Below are 18767 nucleotides of genomic sequence, written 5' to 3'. Positions count from 1 at the left end.
CTGGTCTTTCATCGTTCGCTTCCTACTGAATAGAAACCTAACGAGTTCTTGCACCTCCTAGCACTAGACTCGCCTTTCCAGAAAATGTACTCCCTTACTAACAATCGGAATATTCCATTGGAACCCCCCCCCCTTCCCACCCCAGAACCACAAATACCTCTCTATTTACTAACGTGATAAGATTGATTCATTTGGGCACTCGAGCTATATAAGGAGCAATATCATTGTTGTTTTGTTAATGTACTACGACTATGCTATGCGTTGAATGACAACCGATTTCGATAATTTCTGCTAGAAATACCTGGGTGTCCTAGACTTCTCTCTTCTCAGGGTGGGCATGTTCAACCTGTTCCGCTGGGCCCATTTCCTGCTCCTTTTCTTTATAGACAGCATCCTGGCGGTCTGCATCATCGTTGCCATGAAGACCAATCTTGTACCAAGGTAGGCTGAACAGTCTATCCATGCTCTCTAGTGATCTTCCGGATGTCTCCGGTACCGAAAACCAAACCCAGATACCTCCAATAATGGTTATGATAGCAAAGAACCAGAATGTCCCTTTCGGATCGATACCACCCTGGCTGGTGGGCAGAAGCATATTAGGGACGGCACGAGAGTTTCCTGTTGTGGCGATCAGAGGTCAGTATCACTCTTTTTGTTCGAAAATAAAGGCGGCTTCGCACCGTCTCTAAAGACGGCGAGACGGCCCAACTAAGAATGGGGATAAATGTATCTGGGATTCGCATACCGTATTGGTTGACAAAGTGTAACATCATCATCAACGATGTGGAAACAGCACGAATTCGCAACGGGAACAGTTCAGCTGTGAGTAGATACTGCATCGAGTTCCAGCCTAATGCCCATCCAAATCCGGACAGGTAAATCATGGCGATCGCTCCTTTACCTGCGTTGTAAAAAGAATTTGTTAGTTGAATTTTCCATGACGGTGACAACTCAGGGATTTATGGATTTAACTTCTTCAGACCACTAGTCTCGCTGCTCGAATGACCCGGAGTCAGGTCAACGACTAGTATCTTTCTGAACGACAAGATCAATTCGAAAACGTCAGATGTTTTATACGTACTGGGACCAAGCTCGTTGCTTGGGAGGGTGTAGCCATCAACAACACCAAGTCCGGGGACGGCGGTAAGGAACCCAGCGACGTAAAGCATGGCAATAGCTTGGCATGTGATACCAATAAGCAGAGCTCGCTTTCTTCCAATGACATCAACCAAGAACAGGGCACACAGTACAGCAGCGCAAAGCTTCACAACTCCAAATACTGCGCTGACAAGCAGGGACTCGTTCTGTCCAGTGATTCCCAGGAGCTTAAAAAGGTCAGGAGCATATAGCGTAATAGATCCAGCACCTGACCATTGCGACAAAAGCTGTACCATAGAGCTCAGGTAGAGGCGGTACAAGTTGCTAGGAATAAGGAACATCTCCTTAACAACGCCAAAGAATCCAGTGCCTTTGGTAGCTTCGAGTTCTTCCTCATTTGCGCGACAGATGGCGCCAACCTCGTTCACTATGTAGGGATCGGTTTCGGGCAAACGGCGTAAACGTGACATAACTGTCAGGGCTTGGTCTAGTTTTCCCTGCTTCACGAGAAATCTGGGAGACTCGTATTGGAAGAACATGAGAACGAGGATGAGACCAGCAAAGATGATGTGCAAACTCGTCGGAACCATCCATCTGACGTGACTAGTGTCTCCCAGATTGACTTGAGCGCCGTAGTTGGCGAAATAAGCCAAGACAATACCGAGATAGACAAACCCAGTAAACATACAAGTACAAAGACCTCTGATAGATGCCGGGGCAATCTCGGCAATGTAGACTACATTGCAAAATCATCCAGTTAGTTATTTTTCCATATAAAGATAGCTTATATATTCGGGGGCTCTAGTTTGCATAGTGCCACCGGTCTCCCTTCTCGAAAGGCCTGCAGTCTGAGAAGATCACCGACTAGTATGCTTTCAAATAAAAAGGCCAACTGAGAACTTAGGTTCTAAAACTTACTAGGTCCGACGACGGGAGTTTGACCTACACCCAGGCCTGCGATGAATCTTCCGGCATACACCAGCCCGAGGTTGCCGTTGTTGCCTAAGAACATGGCGATTCCTATAATCCAAACGAGACACAGCTCTCGTGTGGCCCAAATGCGACCGACACGATCGCATATTAAGAATGCACTGATAGTGACGGCATTAGCGAGCTTGTATTGCACACAACAACGAGCAGAGATAACTCACAAGAGCGCACCGCCAACGGAACCAATCTGTACCATAGCTGAGACATTCGCCTTGATATTTGTCTTTTCTGTATCACTGTACGACGAGTAATTGATGGATTTCTGGAAATCTTTGGAGTTGAAGGCACCAGATATAAGACCCTCATCGACACCACGGGCAGCACCCAGAAGGGCAAAGGAGACGACTGCAAACCATAGGCGCCAGTTGAAGACTCCTTTCGGCTCGTCCAGGTCCTTCAACTTGAAAATGTTGACTGGTTTCTTTACACCTCCTGCCATCTTGATCTCTTTGAAATGATTCAAGGTGTCTCAGAAAGCGGTAGAGGTAAATTGACGTGAAGGTACTACCTTGAATGCTTGAGAAGAAGAACGCAATACTCGTGGGGGTCAGACATCTTAAGTAGTACTTAACATACTGCCGTCCAAGATGTAAGGTAGCTCTGCAGGTTCATTGACGGCCATCGGAAGATGACCGACATTGTCGATCACCCTCCTCGGCTGGCTTGTCTCTAGGCCCCGACTGCCGCAATGATTCAATAGTTCTCGTGGCTGGCACAACGGTGTTTAGATGTTTGTTCATCCCCGCATGCGTGATTGGAACGGGGTGAAAAATGGAGAGGCTAACGGTTTAGAACCCAAATCTGCGGGCTCGCTTCGCAGCCACGAGCGATTTTAGTGGGCTTGGCCGGTCTTGGACGGGGTCCCCGCATTCTCTCCACGAAGATTTCACGATGTTAACCCTGATGTTTCTCGCGCCAAGGTAACAAGGATTTCCATTTGCAACCATTGAGAACGTTCCAAATTACACAATGCGTAAGAAGTGAGGAGATGCCAAGGAGCCATAGAGGGAAAGCAAGAAGAAGTGGGCGTTTGGTGGCTTCTCTGGGCTCCCATGACCAAGCATTGCGAAGCCTTCTGGGCATGGTGCCATGGTGCCATGGTGCCATAGTGCCATGGGACGGGAAGTTTGCAACGTTGCCGCTAGACTCACAGCAAACAACGTAACTGTAGATGTTCAACCGACTTTTAACGACCGATACCAGCATGCCATGTAAGATACGCGAGATCTAGTAAGGCCATGGAAGCAGCATGTTTACGCTTCGTCCTCCGGCGAATTCAAGGTACCATGTGGGATACAAAATCCTTACTGCTTTACTCTCTTTGCCAGGATAGAATTGTGCTGGATGAGGGGAGACGCTAGGCTAAGGTACTACGACTGAACCGGCAGGCATCACCGAACGACTGGGTCGAATGGGGCTAAATGGGGTTGAATGGGGTCGTAGGCCGTTGGTCGAGATTGCAGTGCGGCTGGCAAGCAACCCCCACATTCCTGCTGAGTCCTGATGACAACTTTCGCCCGGCAACTTCAACAATTACTTGGTATAGTACCATGTTCCCAACGAAGAATACAGTCACCAACCCCTTCGCCCCTGGAACTAACTCTACGCATCTTGACACCAACACCACCCATTTGCCTTTATGATCACTAACCAGCAGAATTGTGGATCACCACCTGAAGCGTTCCGAGTTGAACCTCGAAGTCTCAATAAGCACAGATCATATGTGGTTGCACGAACTTTCTTATTTGTGAAAACCAGCGGGGAAGGCGGTCAGCAGCAATTGAGGGGCGAGTGGAGGGTCTGTTAGCCGGACGGAGTGGGAGATTTCTACGAAGCTCAGCCGTATTATTCTCCGATCTTTCCCAGATAAATTGCGCCATGCTCAGCTCACACCATGTACTGTAGTGAGAGACCAAAGCATCAATGCAAACGTGACAGCGTGATAACGCGAGTCAAACAAACTTTAATTGTCCCTTGCCGGGCCTTGCAGGGCTTCGTGGTCGTGGAGGGCAGTTCCCTTCCGGTAAGCCCCGAAGAGAAATCGGCCTTGGTGTCACCCCATGTCGTCGCCTAACTTAAGGAGCGGCACTTGTTTCTCTCCTAGACTGGGGAAATGTCAATGTCCCGACGGAATTATTGGTGACGGAACAACTTGTGTCGAATCCGCTCTAAACCGGCCTGTTATGTCCTTACGATTGTGTCATGTTCTCACAATCCCGCGCCACACAATTTTGCAGAATAATCACTAGCAAAGGCTCAATTCTCGGCCTGAAAACCGTTGACAAGGAGTCAAAGTTTACCCTCTTCCAGTTCGCTATTGGCAATCAAGATCGAGATCCTAGCTTTTGGTCTGCGTTAAGTGTGTCAAGATCGCAAGAAACGTTATTGACAATGTATGTGAAAGGTTTCGTCTAAAATACCCGCCAATCATCCGTGGGTGAGAGATATAGTAGTTAGCAGATCATCAACGGACCTAGGTTCTTAACAAATCCATATTTTTGTCTGTGTCATTATGATAACCACAGCCCCATTCACTTTCATTGATCTATAATTTGCACGCGAGTGATAGATAGCTGGTTCGTCGACTGAACAACGATGGAGTAGCCTCAGACCATGGCAGCTAGACTAGTCTAGGTTAGTCTGTAGCTGAGTAACCAATTGGACCAATAGGTGTTGCAGCCAGAGCAGCACCTTTTGAGGTGCGGCAATCTTCAGTATGTTTCCCCCTTGATCAGGTCTCAGTCAAAACACTAAAACAAAAATCGTTGATTGGAACTTTATCTACCAAATCCCAGGACTCAAAACCCTGACGATTTGTTTGTCCAAACCATACATGGTGCCCAGCAAATCCAAGGTGTAGTGGCTGTTTATCGTGACTAAGGCAGCTGGGGATGTTAGAGGCTAAAGCAGAAACAGGAGAGCAAGCTTGACAACAACCTAAGTAATTTCATAGCAAAGAAGCCGAAAGATGCGTGGAAGGGTCACAACTATTGTTCAAATCACGCCCTCCACATTAGCGATTAAGAACGTCAAAACGATGCCAATCGGCGGCGGCTTCGACGTACTATCTGACTACAACTAGGACAAAGAGTTGGAGGCCACAATATACATTCCTGGTAAGTAACAACATCAAAATTACATGACCCGGTGTAAGACACCCTTGAATAAGGAGCCCATTCATCTTTCAGATATGCCTTTCATGTTGGCGCGAAATCGTGGTATCGGCTTCACGATCAGGACGTGACGCGATGTCCTCATTCCCGATTCAGTACCATTTGTCAAGCGATGGGTATCATGAACGGTAGTACCAAGCTTTATGACCTCAATATAATCATTAGCCGAAACAACTTGCAAACTCTCCTAGCTGCACTTCAAGAAAAGTGCAGGAAATCAGTTCGTATCAATATGCACAACATGCATGATATTTTATTCCTAGAAAGACGAGAAACATACTTAATCATGATAAGTAACAACTCTATAGACAATAGCCATGATTTTGAGAGGGCTTTCACTCAAGACTTGCGAGGCCGCGAAGGCTCCTGCTGTCACCACTGCATTATTCGCTATCATCTTGGAGAATTGGACTGTACAGTACGTTGAGAGATTAATACGAGTCACACGGAACCGTTAGATTCGCAAGTCGCAACAACACATGACAAATCATCTGATACAAGAAGAAAGGTCCTATCCGACAACACATCTGAATTTAAGGAAGTATCCCTGACACGTCTCCAACTAGCTTGACGCCTGCGAAGGTTATCCAAATTGGCAACAATGTTGTTCACCACATGCCTGAAAGAGTCGAATCTTGTCCCGTGAGTATTATATCAAGTTCTTCAGGTATGCATGGATCAACCTTGATTCAGACGTACGCATATTCTCATCAGGGGTGGGTACCTACTCAACAAGCAGTCGAACAAAGCGGCCTCTTCGAAATTAACGGCGTTAGATACTACCGCTGATCTTACATTATGGGAGAATCACAAACAACAACATCTGTTGAGACTCGTTGTTTAAGTCAATAGGCTCAAAGTCGTCAGTGATAGAGCAGATGTTGTGCTTTGTTCAGCAATCCTATATCCTAGCGTACGCTCAGTCACCGTACAAGTATTTTCCTCAGCGCTAAAGAAGGCAAAGAAGGAAAATCTGTTAGTGCGGAAGCAATTGGCCTGTTTTGGATCGGTGATGTTTGATTTGAAGGAAAGAGAGTTTCTGCTTAGGTCCAGCATCAAAACAATAGACGATAGGAAAGAAACCAGAGATCACCAATCAATCATTAATTATACATCACTTCCATGACCAGACTCAATTACAGTAATACATTACTGGTTCACCCACTGGACTATCTAGGTACGACTTTGAGTATATGCTACAGACTTGGCGTGTTAACCTTCAGATGCAAATATTGCACGATGAGGTCGTGCATAGTGTCCATGAAACTGCGAAATTTCCAGCCAAAGGCAACCTCTGTTGTTTGCCCATCAAGCCTCCACCTTATCGTTGGTAGAGACCCCTTCATAGGTAAACTCCCGTCCACTACTTCGTCTGGAAAGAATTCCTGTGCGACATACTTGATGTCGCGGTCCCACTCAATGCCATCAGGGGTATCTGAACTAAGTATGAATTCGGAATTTCCAGGAATCCGATCTGCATCAATCGCGTCGACGTGGGCCTTTGCGACATCGGCTACGTGTACTGGTGCCCCTGGGTAGGGGAACGAGGAATTCGTGGAAGCGTCCAGTGCCGGTGCAAGGACTGCAGCGCGCGTGCCTTTGAGCAGCGGTGCTACGCCACCATCCGATTGAATACGATCATCGGGGCCGATGACCACGGACGGCAGAAGATTGATAAAATCAAAGCCCGGTTTTCTTTCATCCACGAATGTCCGTGTAGCTTTTCTTGCCAAGGCTTTAGATGCCCAGTAGGCTTCCATAGCACTTCCAAATGGACGGGTCGGGTTTCTATTACTGTCCGCAGCTGATGAGGAAAATTAGGTTCGCGGTCCTTGTTTGGCAGGTAGTTGTGATGCTCTTACCTGTGTAAATTCTCTCAGTATCAGGATTCATGTTCCATTCGAATGGCACCAATGTGACACCTTGCTTTATTAGTCCAAGTACGGAGAGCAAATATGTAAGAAAATGCAATGCATACATGAAGAAGTAATTATGACTCTTTTGACCGTTGATGCTCGCGCTGCAGCTTCTAGAACCGTTGTAACCATGGAAATTGCTGGTTCAATGATGCCAGTTTCGTAATCATCGCACTATCATAAGTTGTTAGTATTGTTGTAAAAAATTACATGTAGCAAAACAGAAATGCAGCTCAAACTCACTTCAATCGCCAGTGGCGAAGCCAAGTGTATGACAGTTCTTATCGAGTCAAGTTCTTTGACCCAAGACTCGAGATTGAAGAAGTCTGGAATCACGGCAAAGTCTAATTGACCTTGCTCTTGACCTTGTCTTAGGAATGGGCTCTTACTCAGAAGCTCCGAAATATTACGACTATTACGAACAGCGCCCCGGACGCGATATCCTTTCTCTAGGGCAAGCAAAAGAGTTTTGAATCCAATGTACCCTGTAATGCCAGTAATCTTAGGCTGTCCATTAGTCATAGGGGTGAGTTATTCAGGAAGAGACTGACCAAGACATGATGAAACTGGGAGGAGTCTTTCGATGACTGCATAGTGATGATTTGCCTTCAGTTTACGTTGTACAAAAATGTTAAGGTCACCCCACGAGCGAGCAGTACCGTATTTATATGCATATGCTGTCTGGTCATGTCGCTATGTTTATGTGACCAGGGGTGGATACAAGACAGCCTGGTTAGAGCAACTCTGCCAATTATATCCGCATAAGGTCATGGAACCTTAGACATCCGGGCCTCTCCCGACTTGCAATGTATGTAAAGGCAACGCCAAACACCAATAATTGCGAAGCTTGCGCATATGCAACATTGAACAGGTCAATGGTTGGGGACAACAACAACATGTACTGCAGGATTTGCTAGAATATCAGCTGTTCATTGGTGATAATTCTGTGATGGCGTCAGCAGAAGTCCCCCGCTTACAAGCCCATAATGCACAGCGATACGCGTACGGTACGGCCCCAAGCTATGCGCATAAAAGTCATTTCTCTGCCGCATTAATTGCGACTCATAATTGACGATTCGCTACATAAATTTGACGGATCTCACAAGATACTGTCAGTTTCTCAGCTAATAGTTTGAACATATTCACTAGGTCCTGACAAACTTGAAGTTGTTGTGTCCACCACTCAGCCCTGACTGCCAAGGGAATTGTGGTTGCCTCAAAATCGTTGATGCCTCGAAATCGTTGATACTACCACCGAAATCTTTGGTTAGTCAATATTGCGACGTGTGCGCTTCTATGCACGTAGTTACTACAGAGCTTTGGAAGGTCGGCTCCAGAGACAAGGCAACGCTTTCTCATGGTTACCGGAGTAACCATCTTCAAGATTGGACAAGCTATCCTTTGAGCGATCTAGCGCCCGACGTGGCCAAAACATTGCGCACTTTCAGCTCTTCTCGGTGAGGCTCAGTATAGAGTGATTTGGAATCACCAGCACTCATGGCATGCGAAACGTGGCTAATGTGAGCTTTTGTGGTACCGCGTGTCAGATTTATGTGACAGCAAGGCAGATTCGCCGATATGCGCATCGGCTCCCTCCAGCCAGTGGCTGTGCATTTAGGGTGGCGTAGTTGGCAGGTGCCGTGTCTCGTGCCTGAAATGGAACAGAAGCACAAAACAAGATAAAAGGTCTCAGTTTGCGATACTCACATTGCATTATGGGCTCCTGAATTGCTGACCCTGGTAAAGATCTTGACAGAACGGTAAATACTTGGAAAACACTGATCACGTGACATACGAGCACTCAACTTTGGAGCGATGGTCCAAAGCAATTTGTGTAAGCTTGATATGTTCCATAATAGGGATTAAAACACTATGACATGACTTTCGGGGTTTATCTAGCCATTATTTTGCGCTTCTGAAACCATGTTAGACCTTCATAATCAGTGCGTGCCGTGTTATTCCGGAGTTCCGAGTGAAAGATTTGCGGAGCTCCGGTCGTGAGTGTCTGAAGGTGTTGAGTAATGTTGAGGTGTACCGGCTTGAAGCTAAAAGTTCTCGCAGACACGTATCATACTGCACGTTCAATAACATCGTCACAGACGTTGATCGTTTGCCTTATTCGTACATCGACAACTCAACTAGGAACCGTCGTCGGATCACCAAGCACCATGAAGATACTCTGCTTGCATGGCAAAGGTACTAGCGGACAAATCTTCCAGTCTCAAACCGTGTCTCTGCGGCGAAGATTTGAAGAGCTCAACCCAGGACTGACACTTGAATTTGATTTTGTCGATGGCCCGCAACACTCTACACCAGCTCCAGACACGCCATTGTTCTACAGCCCACCGTACTATGCCTTTTACGAGGGAACCGACATCAAAGCCATCCGTAAGGCCCATGACTGGTTGAGCAGTGTCTTGCAACGACAAGGCCCCTATGATGGAGCCTTGCTATTCAGTCAGGGCTGCGCACTTGTGTCGAGCTATATTCTATACCAACAATGGTTCGAGCCGGAGAGCCCTCCACCTTTCAAATTCGTGATGTTCATGTGTGGTGGTATCCCCATAACGGCCTTAAAGGATCTAGGCGTGCCGGTATCCAAAGAGGTGGAGGAACTGGATCAGGCTACGAAGCGGCAATTGTCGGAAAAGACGACGTACGATATTACAAGAGATCGCTGGCAGTTGACTGACTACGCAAGTGTCGCACGTCGTGCTCAATTCGACTCGGACGACTGCTTCGGTTTAAATTTGAACAAAATTCCCCTGGAGTTAAAGATTAGAATACCAACTGTGCATGTGTATGGCAGGAAAGATCCTCGACTGCCCGCATCTGTGCAATTGGCCGGATTGTGTGATCCGTACATACGGCAAGTCTACGACCATGGTGGTGGCCATGAATTACCAAAAAGTAAGGAAGTTTCAGAAGCGTTGGCTCAATTATTGCAATGGTGTATCCACAGAGGACAGTGGCCAGGACAAGAGTCTCTTGACTAGTCATGTAGGGGATAACAGGCGGAGCTAGACTGAAATATGAACTTGAGTTCCTAAAGAGCGTGATATTGGAATAGTGTCATTCATGATCTTTTAACATATCGGTATGTTTCCTAGCAGCGTCTGGGAACCCCTTTGGATCAGGCATTCTGGGGCCGCAACGAGTTTGCAGCCAGTCCTTGCGGGGTTGTCAGTGTATGTTGACAGTGCAAAGTGCATAGATAGCGGTTGCATCGAGGCTATAGTTGCCTTTGAAATGTATAACGTGTCCTCACTATAGCCGCCAGCGTGACATCTAACAAACGCTGACTTGAACAGGAGCATTAATTAGTTGGGCAACTCAACCCTTGATCGGCTTTAGTCGGCTGACGCAATACGAGGGCGACTCTTGGAGCGGACTTGTTGATCACTCCGCCATGCTTGGCAGGTATTTACAAAGCTTACCAAGATCGAAAAGAAAATCTGGATGGAATAAGAGTTTCACCCAGCTCGTTGAAGGCAATGCAAACAACCTAATCGATTATACCGGTATTCATTGCTGACAAAATCCAGTGGCTAGGCGGGGATACGAGATTACGCACTCAGGAGTGTACTAATGCTCAACCTCGTGATGCAAAGGGCTCCTGCTTACCCGCCGATGATGTTGTCTTAAGATTTTCTCACTACGTATGAATAAATTGTTGAGACCAAGCGAGAGAAGTTCATGAAGCAAGAAACATTTCGGTTCACTGTTTCCTGGGCATATGACACCACTGTTGAGATTCAAGGAATGATTATACATGACCTGCAACCAGTAGGAATGGCTTGAATTTGGATAATTCATGCAAATGGTAACTTAACTAACCATAACTGGTTAGACTTGGTTAGTAGTCGGAAGACATGCACTACGTTAGCTATCGAGCCTTGAATATAATTGGGCCGCTTGCTGCGTTCCCTTTTATGTGGACCTTTATCATCTCTTCCCCGCTGAATAATTGAAAGTGGACCTCGATTAAGTAGCAATTTGTTGCATTGAAGAGCCCTCCCACATGTAGCATTGCTGCACGGAATCTTGGGGCTGCGGGTACCGTCGATTTGGAGCTGCTTGTCGTCCCGAGTTGTTGGTATACTCTCCGAGACTTACGTATAGGCTTTCAACACAAGCCTGAATTGGGGCTTTTGGCATCAGCTACCGAGGTAGCCAGTTGAGTTTTATTCTTTCAAAGCCATGATTCCATGTCGCTCTGTGCAGATGGAAACGCCCAGACACAGTTGAGCATGTGCGACCGGAGCCACATGCGGGAAACACAGAAGACGTCGATTCGCTCCAGATCCCTCAACACCACTGCACAGCCCCAATGCTCGCACTACCCAGCCCTTGGCATCACGCTGCAAATCTCGCCAGCGGCAAGCGTGCTTCCAAGGACACTCACGGCGGCGAAAAACTTCGAAAAACGGCGGGCTACTCATGGCTTTATGGCTACTATGGGTCCCTTTCAATTGCAAAGGCTTGGCCGCCTTCACAATTGCCTCATTCGACCCATATCCGCATCAATACCATTGATCAGTTGAACTGTTAAATCCACTGCATCTTTGCACAGCCTCCGTTGGCACTGATTGCGATTGAGTGTATCTGAACAGCGGTCAAAGGCCACAGGTGTCAGATAATTCATAATCGCGCGCGGTTACAACTAATGTTGTGAGTGCATGAGCCCAGAAGGGCAAGGCATTATGCCAACATGAGTACATTTCCAACTTTTAGTAGAATAAGGCTACTTTACTTATACGGTCCCTATGATCGTAGCTATGAGTTCTGCCGCGCTTTCATCCAGCTGGACAAGGCTTGTGGTTGTCATGCAACCAAACTCCCGAGCAAGGTTTGACCTTTGGCTGGGCAAGCATCATCATCTCTCGTTAGTCTCTTCGGCCAAGATGGGTAGGTTCCCTCTTTGCACAGCCTTGTTAGTAATTTTTCTACCTTAGTGACGGTAGCACTTCTGGGCGGGCGTTCTCCTGCCATATTGCGTATGTCCAGAGTCTTGGTATTTCTTGACCCATACGCAACGGCGCTTCTCCCTGAGTCGCCTCCACTACGAAGTCAGAATGTTTCAACGCCCCATCAAGGCAGATAACGTGAGGAATTTGAATACACAGCCCCCTGTGCCGCCCCTCATTCGCCTATATGACAAGTTGAGTGTCCTTCGTTCGGAAATGCGGCATGTTCATTTTCTTAACATTGTTGCCGGATTGCCGAATTACTGAACAGTGTATAGGTGCTTTGTATACGTCTTACGCTGTTGTGCATCCACAAATCAAGTGTATACTACTCCACTATAGTATACTGCTGTTCTTCATTCAACATCATGGCGGGCAATAGTCTAGCGCCTCCGCCGGCACTGAGTGTCAACACACATATTCGGCAAAGCAGTGCCGGAACCGATACCATCTCACCTTCTGGGGCATCGACCATATCCAATCCCTTCCTTACGCCATCAAATTCGAATCCGTTTCTCACACCCAGCAATAGAAGTCGCGCGTCGAGCGTCGCTACAGCAGTAGATCCGGACGCTTTGCGGCCGGATCCCGGAACAGAGCAAGACTTCCATGTCGAAAACAACCCATTTGCATACAGCCCTGGCCAGTTAAACAAGCTTTTGGGCCCCAAATCACTGCCTGCATGTAAGTGGATGTGACGTACCATTGGGTTTTCTCTTCCCACTATTCAACTGAAGAAATTCAGAAGACTCATGTTCAGAACTCTATTGGTCGTATCAAGACTAACAATCTCTCCGTTTAGACCGCGCGATTGGTGGACTAAGAGGAATAGAAAAAGGCTTGCAGACGGACCTTCACGCTGGTCTTAGCATTGATGAGACAAGCGCACCCACAAGGATCACTTTTGATGAAGCCGTTTCTGGAACGGTCAAATACTCGGAAAAACCTCACTCTGCAGGTCATGCCGACGCCTTCGAAGACCGGATTCGAGTCTACAGCAAAAACAGATTACCATCGAAGAAGGCGACCCCGCTATGGAAGCTGATGTGGATAGCATACAATGACAAAGTTCTCATATTACTGACAGTCGCTGCTGTTGTTTCTCTAGCCCTTGGTCTTTATGAGACATTCGGCGTTAGCCATGCGGACGACTCGGCACCAGCCGTCGACTGGGTTGAGGGACTCGCCATCGTCGTTGCCATTGTGATTGTAGTGGCAGTTGGCTCATTGAACGACTGGCAGAAAGAGCGTGCATTTGTGAAGCTCAATGCGAAGAAGGACGATCGAGAGATCAAGGTTATTCGCTCCGGAAAATCTTTCATGATCAGTGTATACGACATTCTGGTTGGCGACATCTTACACCTAGAGCCGGGAGACTTGATCCCCGTCGATGGTATCTTTATCGAAGGTCACGACCTAAGATGCGACGAGTCTTCAGCTACTGGCGAATCAGATGCTATCAAGAAAACACCCGGAGATCAGGTCATGAAGGTTCTCGAGTCTGGTACAATGACCAAGGAGTTGGATCCATTTATCATCTCTGGCGCCAAGGTTCTTGAGGGTATGGGTACTTTCGTTTGCACATCTGTTGGTGTGAACTCGAGTTTCGGAAAGATCATGATGTCTGTGCGGACGGAGATGGAGTCAACCCCTTTGCAAAAGAAGCTAGAGGTCCTTGCAATGGCAATTGCCAAGCTCGGCAGTGCCGCTGCTCTACTGCTTTTCACGGTGCTTTTCATTCGATTCCTCATCAGTCTGCCAAACGATAACCGCGGACCGACCGAGAAGGCATTTTCGTTTCTGGATATTCTCATTGTAACGGTAACTATCGTTGTGGTTGCCGTTCCTGAAGGATTGCCATTAGCTGTCACTCTGGCCCTGGCATTCGCTACGACCAGACTGGTGAAAGAGAATAATCTGGTTCGTATTCTCAGGGCCTGCGAAACCATGGGTAACGCCACCACCATTTGTTCCGACAAAACTGGCACTCTCACAACGAATAAGATGACAGTGGTCACTGGCACGTTCGGTGCCTCTCGGTTTGCTAAGGGTGAAGAGAATGATGGCACCGATCAGAATCTTTCTCAATGGGCAACTGGTTTGTCACAAGAAGCGAAGGACCTCATAATTCAATCGGTAGCCATCAATTCGACCGCATTCGAGGGAGACGATGGCGGCCAAACTGGGTTCATTGGATCTAAAACAGAGACAGCTTTGTTACAACTGGCCAAGGATCACTTGGGGATGCAGAGTTTGTCCGAAGTCCGTGCAAACGAGGACATCGTTCAGATGATGCCGTTCGACTCGAGCAAAAAGTGCATGGGCGCTGTCATTCGACTACGATCTGGCGGCTTTCGTCTCTTGCTAAAAGGTGCCTCGGAAATTCTGCTCGGTTACTGTACTTCGAAGGCAGATATTACGACTTTGGCAGAAAGTGACTTGGCTCACTCCGATATGAAGGCACTTCAGGAGATGATTGATTCATATGCCAAAAAGTCACTCCGTACCATCGGCTTAGTCTACCGCGACTATGCTCAGTGGCCCCCTGCTGGAATCAAGTCTGAGGAAGGACAGATTGAGCTCTCGACTGTTCTCAACAATCTTGTTTTCTTTGGACTAGTTGGCATCCAGGACCCTGTCCGACCAGGTGTTCCCGAAGCAGTAAGAAAAGCTCAGCATGCCGGGGTGACAGTAAGAATGGTCACTGGCGATAATGCAGTCACTGCCCAAGCCATTGCGACCGAATGTGGCATTTATACTGACGGTATCATCATGGAAGGGCCTGTCTTCCGGACTCTGAGTGATGAAGCTATGAATGAGACTTTGCCCAAACTACAAGTACTCGCTCGTTCCTCACCCGAAGACAAGCGAATTCTTGTCATTCGATTGAAGGCTCTTGGCGAAACTGTGGCAGTGACTGGCGACGGTACAAATGATGCACCTGCTTTGAAGGCAGCCGATGTCGGATTTTCAATGGGAATCGCTGGAACGGAAGTCGCGAAGGAGGCATCCGCAATCGTCTTGATGGATGACAACTTTGCCTCCATCATTGTCGCGCTCAAGTGGGGTCGAGCTGTCAATGATGCTGTCCAGAAGTTCCTACAGGTGAGTGCAACTAAAACAAACTGACATGGCGTCTCAGCTGACATATCAATAGTTTCAAATCACCGTCAATATCACTGCAGTGCTTCTGGCTTTCATCAGTGGTGTTTCCAGTTCCGATTTCACCAGTGTATTGACTGCTATTCAGCTTCTTTGGGTTAATCTCATCATGGATACATTCGCCGCCCTTGCGCTTGCTACCGATCCGCCTACAGAAAAGATCCTTGACCGGCCACCACAGCTTAAGAAAGCATCTCTCATAACTGTCAACATGTGGAAAATGATTGTTGGACAAGCTATATTTCAGCTTACAATCACCCTTATTCTTTACTTTGCTGGTGCATCAATCTTGGGCTACGACGCCTCCCGGGAGACAGAGCTTAAAACGATCGTCTTCAACACCTTTGTTTGGATGCAAATCTTCAACGAATTCAACAACCGTCGCTTGGACAACAAATTCAACATCTTCGAGGGCATCCACTGCAACAAGTTCTTCATTATAATCAACTGCATAATGGTGGGAGCGCAGATCCTGATCGTGTTTAAAGGTGGTAGCGTCTTCTCTATCGTCAGTATCGACGGTGTTCAGTGGGCTATTTGTCTGGTCTTGGCGGCACTGTCTTTGCCCTGGGCCATACTGATCCGGCTCTTCCCGGATCCACTGTTTGAGAAAATTGCAAAGACGGTTGGCAAGCCAGTAGTTGTCCTTTACAGAGGTCTAGGTCGCTTCTTCTCCAGTGTGGGCAGGGTTTTCAAGAAGCCTGCTCAGAAGCTCAGGGTGAAGAAAGGAACACAAACGGAACAGGAAGAAACAGAAAAGCGGCCCAATGAAACTCAAGATGCTCCAGCTGTTGTTGTCTCAGAAGCTGTCTAGAATACTTTACCTAGATATCTTAGCAATGCGATAATGACTTCATCCTCGTCTCATCAGTATTTACCTTTTCACAATTTCGCCGTAATTGTTAGGCGAACAGGAGGTATATCTCTGACATCGAGCAACATGCTATTTTCGACCCGCCCATAGACGATATGGTCGCATAATCGAGTGGGCAAACAGGTGCTTATGGGTCGATACCGTTCAACTCGACGACACCAGATTACAGTTGACTGGCTTCATAATCTTGCGTCCGTTACTACTTACAGTGGGTAGTACAAAATAGCTTTCTTGCCAGGCCCACGGAAGTCTAGAGATCATGAGCAGTCAGTGGGGATACGATGCCACTAGTAGCGATCTGGTGATCGATACTAGTAGGTAACGTTGATTGTTCCGCTTGCCGAGGTTTGTGGTTCCCATTTAAGTCTATTATAACCTTACACTAAGCTTAGATGAGCTCTGGGATCGTGTGGCTTCGAAGGATTCGAGAAGCGAAATTTGTAATCAATGCCGGCGGGCGGTTTGTCTTTGCTGTAGCATCCAAAATTGCGGCGCTCTGAAAGCCCACTACCTTGGGCGATTTCGTGCATTTCTATCCTGGTTCTCGGTGTCTTGCTTCGTTTGCCCGATTTTGGTCCGTTAGGACTCTCCTTTCTCAAAGGACTAAACCCATATCACCTCAAGAACAAGTTCAAGGTCTTTGCGACAAGTTCTCTGCATACTGTAACCTCTTTGGGTTTCGATAGTGTCGTTAATTTCATGCAGTCCCAAGGACCGTAAACCATGTGCCCGGCTATAATTAGGTGGTTCGTTGACCCAGAAAAGCAAGCTTTTCTAGTTGTGGATCGTGGTTAAGCGAGCTCGGGAAGGGCCGACAGGGGATCGTCACCCCGGATCGGGTCAGGCACAGGATCAATTGCTTTGCACCCCGGCCGTGCCCCGGTGTAAATGGCAAACGAAGGAGCAGGAACCCGGGACAAGTCATCGCGGAGTCCGAAGCGATGGACCAATACGAACGTATACACATCTCACGTCCGTCCCCATGACCACAAGAGAAAATTGCTGTTTCGGCCCCCAAGCACCGGAAGAGCCGCATGAAATAGGTAGGTGAGGTCGCCGACGTTGTCAGAAAGCCCAACAACTATTTGCAAGGATAGCACTATCTATCACTTTGTCTTGACTGAGGCATTGATAGGAAATGGTGCTATTGATATATTACCAAAAATGGCTCATCACGCCGTCCCGATGAGGAAGCTTTAGTCTTGGAACGGTAAAGGGCAGGAAGACTTGGCTTTAGCATGAGCATGAACATATTCGGGTATTATAGAAGGGAAATGTGAAGGTGAGTACATGGCGAAAGACTTGGTGGTTCGGTTTTCGTAACGTCTTTCGTGATACATGTTAGCGCAGTCCACTTAAGCCAGCTGCGCGAAGGAGCGAGAAAAATGTCCTCGACTGTTGAGGACAAGCTCAGCATCAAGATTTATGACCCTAACCGGGGCAGATATATAAGTGAACATATCTCCTGCCAGCATGAGTCCCTTTCTTCTACAGCCAGCTCTGCTATCGCCTCTTACCATCTAGTCACTCTTTCCGCGGACACTCCTTGTCATCCAGCCATTAGGCCACACACTCTTTCACTGGAGCCCAGGTCTCACGTTACCGACATGATTTTCTCACTCTCTACCATTGCCATGCTGGCAGCTTCGGCGGCTGCCTTTCCCAGTCGCCTATCCGAGTTGTACGTTCGGACAGAGTCGCTTCCTGCCCCAGACATCGCGGCCATCATGGCCGTCGACCCATCTACATTTCCCACCTATACCACTGGTGGACTCATACGCCAGAACCTGAGCGACGACACCAACGTCCAGAAGCGCTGGACTTGCAGTGGATCCGCAACGTTAACCTGGGGTGATGCTGACAACGGTGGCAAGGGTGTAACCATCCACAATGCCGATACTGACTGGCGCGGCTTCTACATTTACCACAACAGTTGTGACAACGTGCCGTACAAATACATCTGGATCAATGCCGGCGAGACACAATTCGTGTCGTTGCCCGATATGTTCGAAGGTCGCATCGTCCGTGGTGTTGACAAGTACATGCTGAACGGACAGCCTCAACTGCTTGCCACTTGGTTCGAGATCACTATTGATGCGAGCGGCGTGATGTGGACTGACGTCAGCGTGATCCGGGGCTGCGATGGTGCTGTGCTTCTATGGGGTCTCGACGCCGCCAAGGGTTGGAGCGGCTTTACTCAGTACATCCTTGACGGTGCGCCAACGGGTTCTTACGATATGAAGAACGATGGCCAGTGGGTGCTGAAGTATACAGAGAACAGCGACGGCAGCATCAACACCGTTGTTCGCGACTGGTACATCTCCCAAGTCGGCGCCAACTATATTTTCGTTGATGACGACCACTACAAGCCTGTTATCAGTTCGCAGAACGGTAGATTCGGAACTTACTGGCCAGCTGGTCGTCCTTAAATTGGGCGGAGGACTTGAACCCTCTCTCCGATTAGGCCATTGGTAGGACAGAAAGGGGCAGATCGTTTCCCTTTGCTTCTCATCGGAAGTACGATGGTATTAAAAGCCTATGGGACGAGATGTTTCTGTCAATAGGGGTTTCAACGATGGTCGAGGAC

At 47.8% G+C, this 18767-nt stretch overlaps 5 protein-coding genes across 5 annotated transcripts; 3 read left to right on the top strand and 2 right to left on the bottom strand.

Moving 5' to 3' along the window:
- Window positions 1-310: 310 nt before the first annotated feature.
- Window positions 311-2527, bottom strand: BKA67DRAFT_590139 (major facilitator superfamily transporter quinate; the record flags this gene model as incomplete). The annotated part of the gene is made up of 5 exons (XM_046104557.1): window positions 311-618; window positions 746-901; window positions 1082-1834; window positions 2017-2189; window positions 2250-2527. The coding sequence occupies 5 exons, from the start codon at window positions 2525-2527 to the stop codon at window positions 311-313; spliced, it is 1668 nt and encodes a 555-aa protein (XP_045965040.1).
- Window positions 2528-6392: 3865 nt separating this feature from the next.
- On the bottom strand, window positions 6393-8170 carry BKA67DRAFT_69913 (uncharacterized protein). Its single transcript, XM_046109375.1, has 5 exons — window positions 7729-8170; window positions 7421-7678; window positions 7240-7351; window positions 7124-7183; window positions 6393-7065 (listed from the first exon to the last, which is right to left on the bottom strand). Exons 1-5 carry the CDS (start codon window positions 7768-7770, stop codon window positions 6458-6460), a joined length of 1080 nt encoding a protein of 359 aa, XP_045965039.1. The 5' UTR covers window positions 7771-8170; the 3' UTR covers window positions 6393-6457.
- Window positions 8171-9345: 1175 nt separating this feature from the next.
- BKA67DRAFT_654059 (serine hydrolase FSH) lies at window positions 9346-10173 on the top strand (the record flags this gene model as incomplete). The annotated part of the gene is made up of 1 exon (XM_046106492.1): window positions 9346-10173. One exon carries the CDS (start codon window positions 9346-9348, stop codon window positions 10171-10173), a length of 828 nt encoding a protein of 275 aa, XP_045965038.1.
- Window positions 10174-12512: 2339 nt separating this feature from the next.
- Window positions 12513-16120, top strand: BKA67DRAFT_509982 (calcium-translocating P-type ATPase; the record flags this gene model as incomplete). Its single annotated transcript, XM_046097285.1, has 3 exons — window positions 12513-12828; window positions 12947-15249; window positions 15302-16120. 3 exons carry the CDS (start codon window positions 12513-12515, stop codon window positions 16118-16120), a joined length of 3438 nt encoding a protein of 1145 aa, XP_045965037.1.
- Window positions 16121-17907: 1787 nt separating this feature from the next.
- Window positions 17908-18609, top strand: BKA67DRAFT_590118 (uncharacterized protein; the record flags this gene model as incomplete). The annotated part of the gene is made up of 1 exon (XM_046104556.1): window positions 17908-18609. One exon carries the CDS (start codon window positions 17908-17910, stop codon window positions 18607-18609), a length of 702 nt encoding a protein of 233 aa, XP_045965036.1.
- Between the last annotated feature and the right edge of the window lie 158 nt (window positions 18610-18767).

The sequence above is a fragment of the Truncatella angustata genome (genome assembly GCF_020726525.1).
Source record: "Truncatella angustata strain MPI-SDFR-AT-0073 chromosome Unknown BKA67scaffold_1, whole genome shotgun sequence".
Taxonomy (NCBI): Eukaryota; Fungi; Ascomycota; class Sordariomycetes; order Amphisphaeriales; family Sporocadaceae; genus Truncatella; species Truncatella angustata.
This window is presented reverse-complemented; position numbering and strand designations above follow the sequence as displayed.

Coding starts and splice junctions, on each gene's coding strand:
- BKA67DRAFT_69913 (XM_046109375.1), bottom strand. CDS start 7,770: ATGCAGTCATCGAAAGACTCCTCCCAGTTTCATCATGTCTTG. Junction 7,679..7,728: donor CCCAGTTTCATCATGTCTTG/GTCAGTCTCTTC, acceptor GGACAGCCTAAG/ATTACTGGCATTACAGGGTA. Junction 7,184..7,239: donor AGTCATAATTACTTCTTCAT/GTATGCATTGCA, acceptor TAATAAAGCAAG/GTGTCACATTGGTGCCATTC.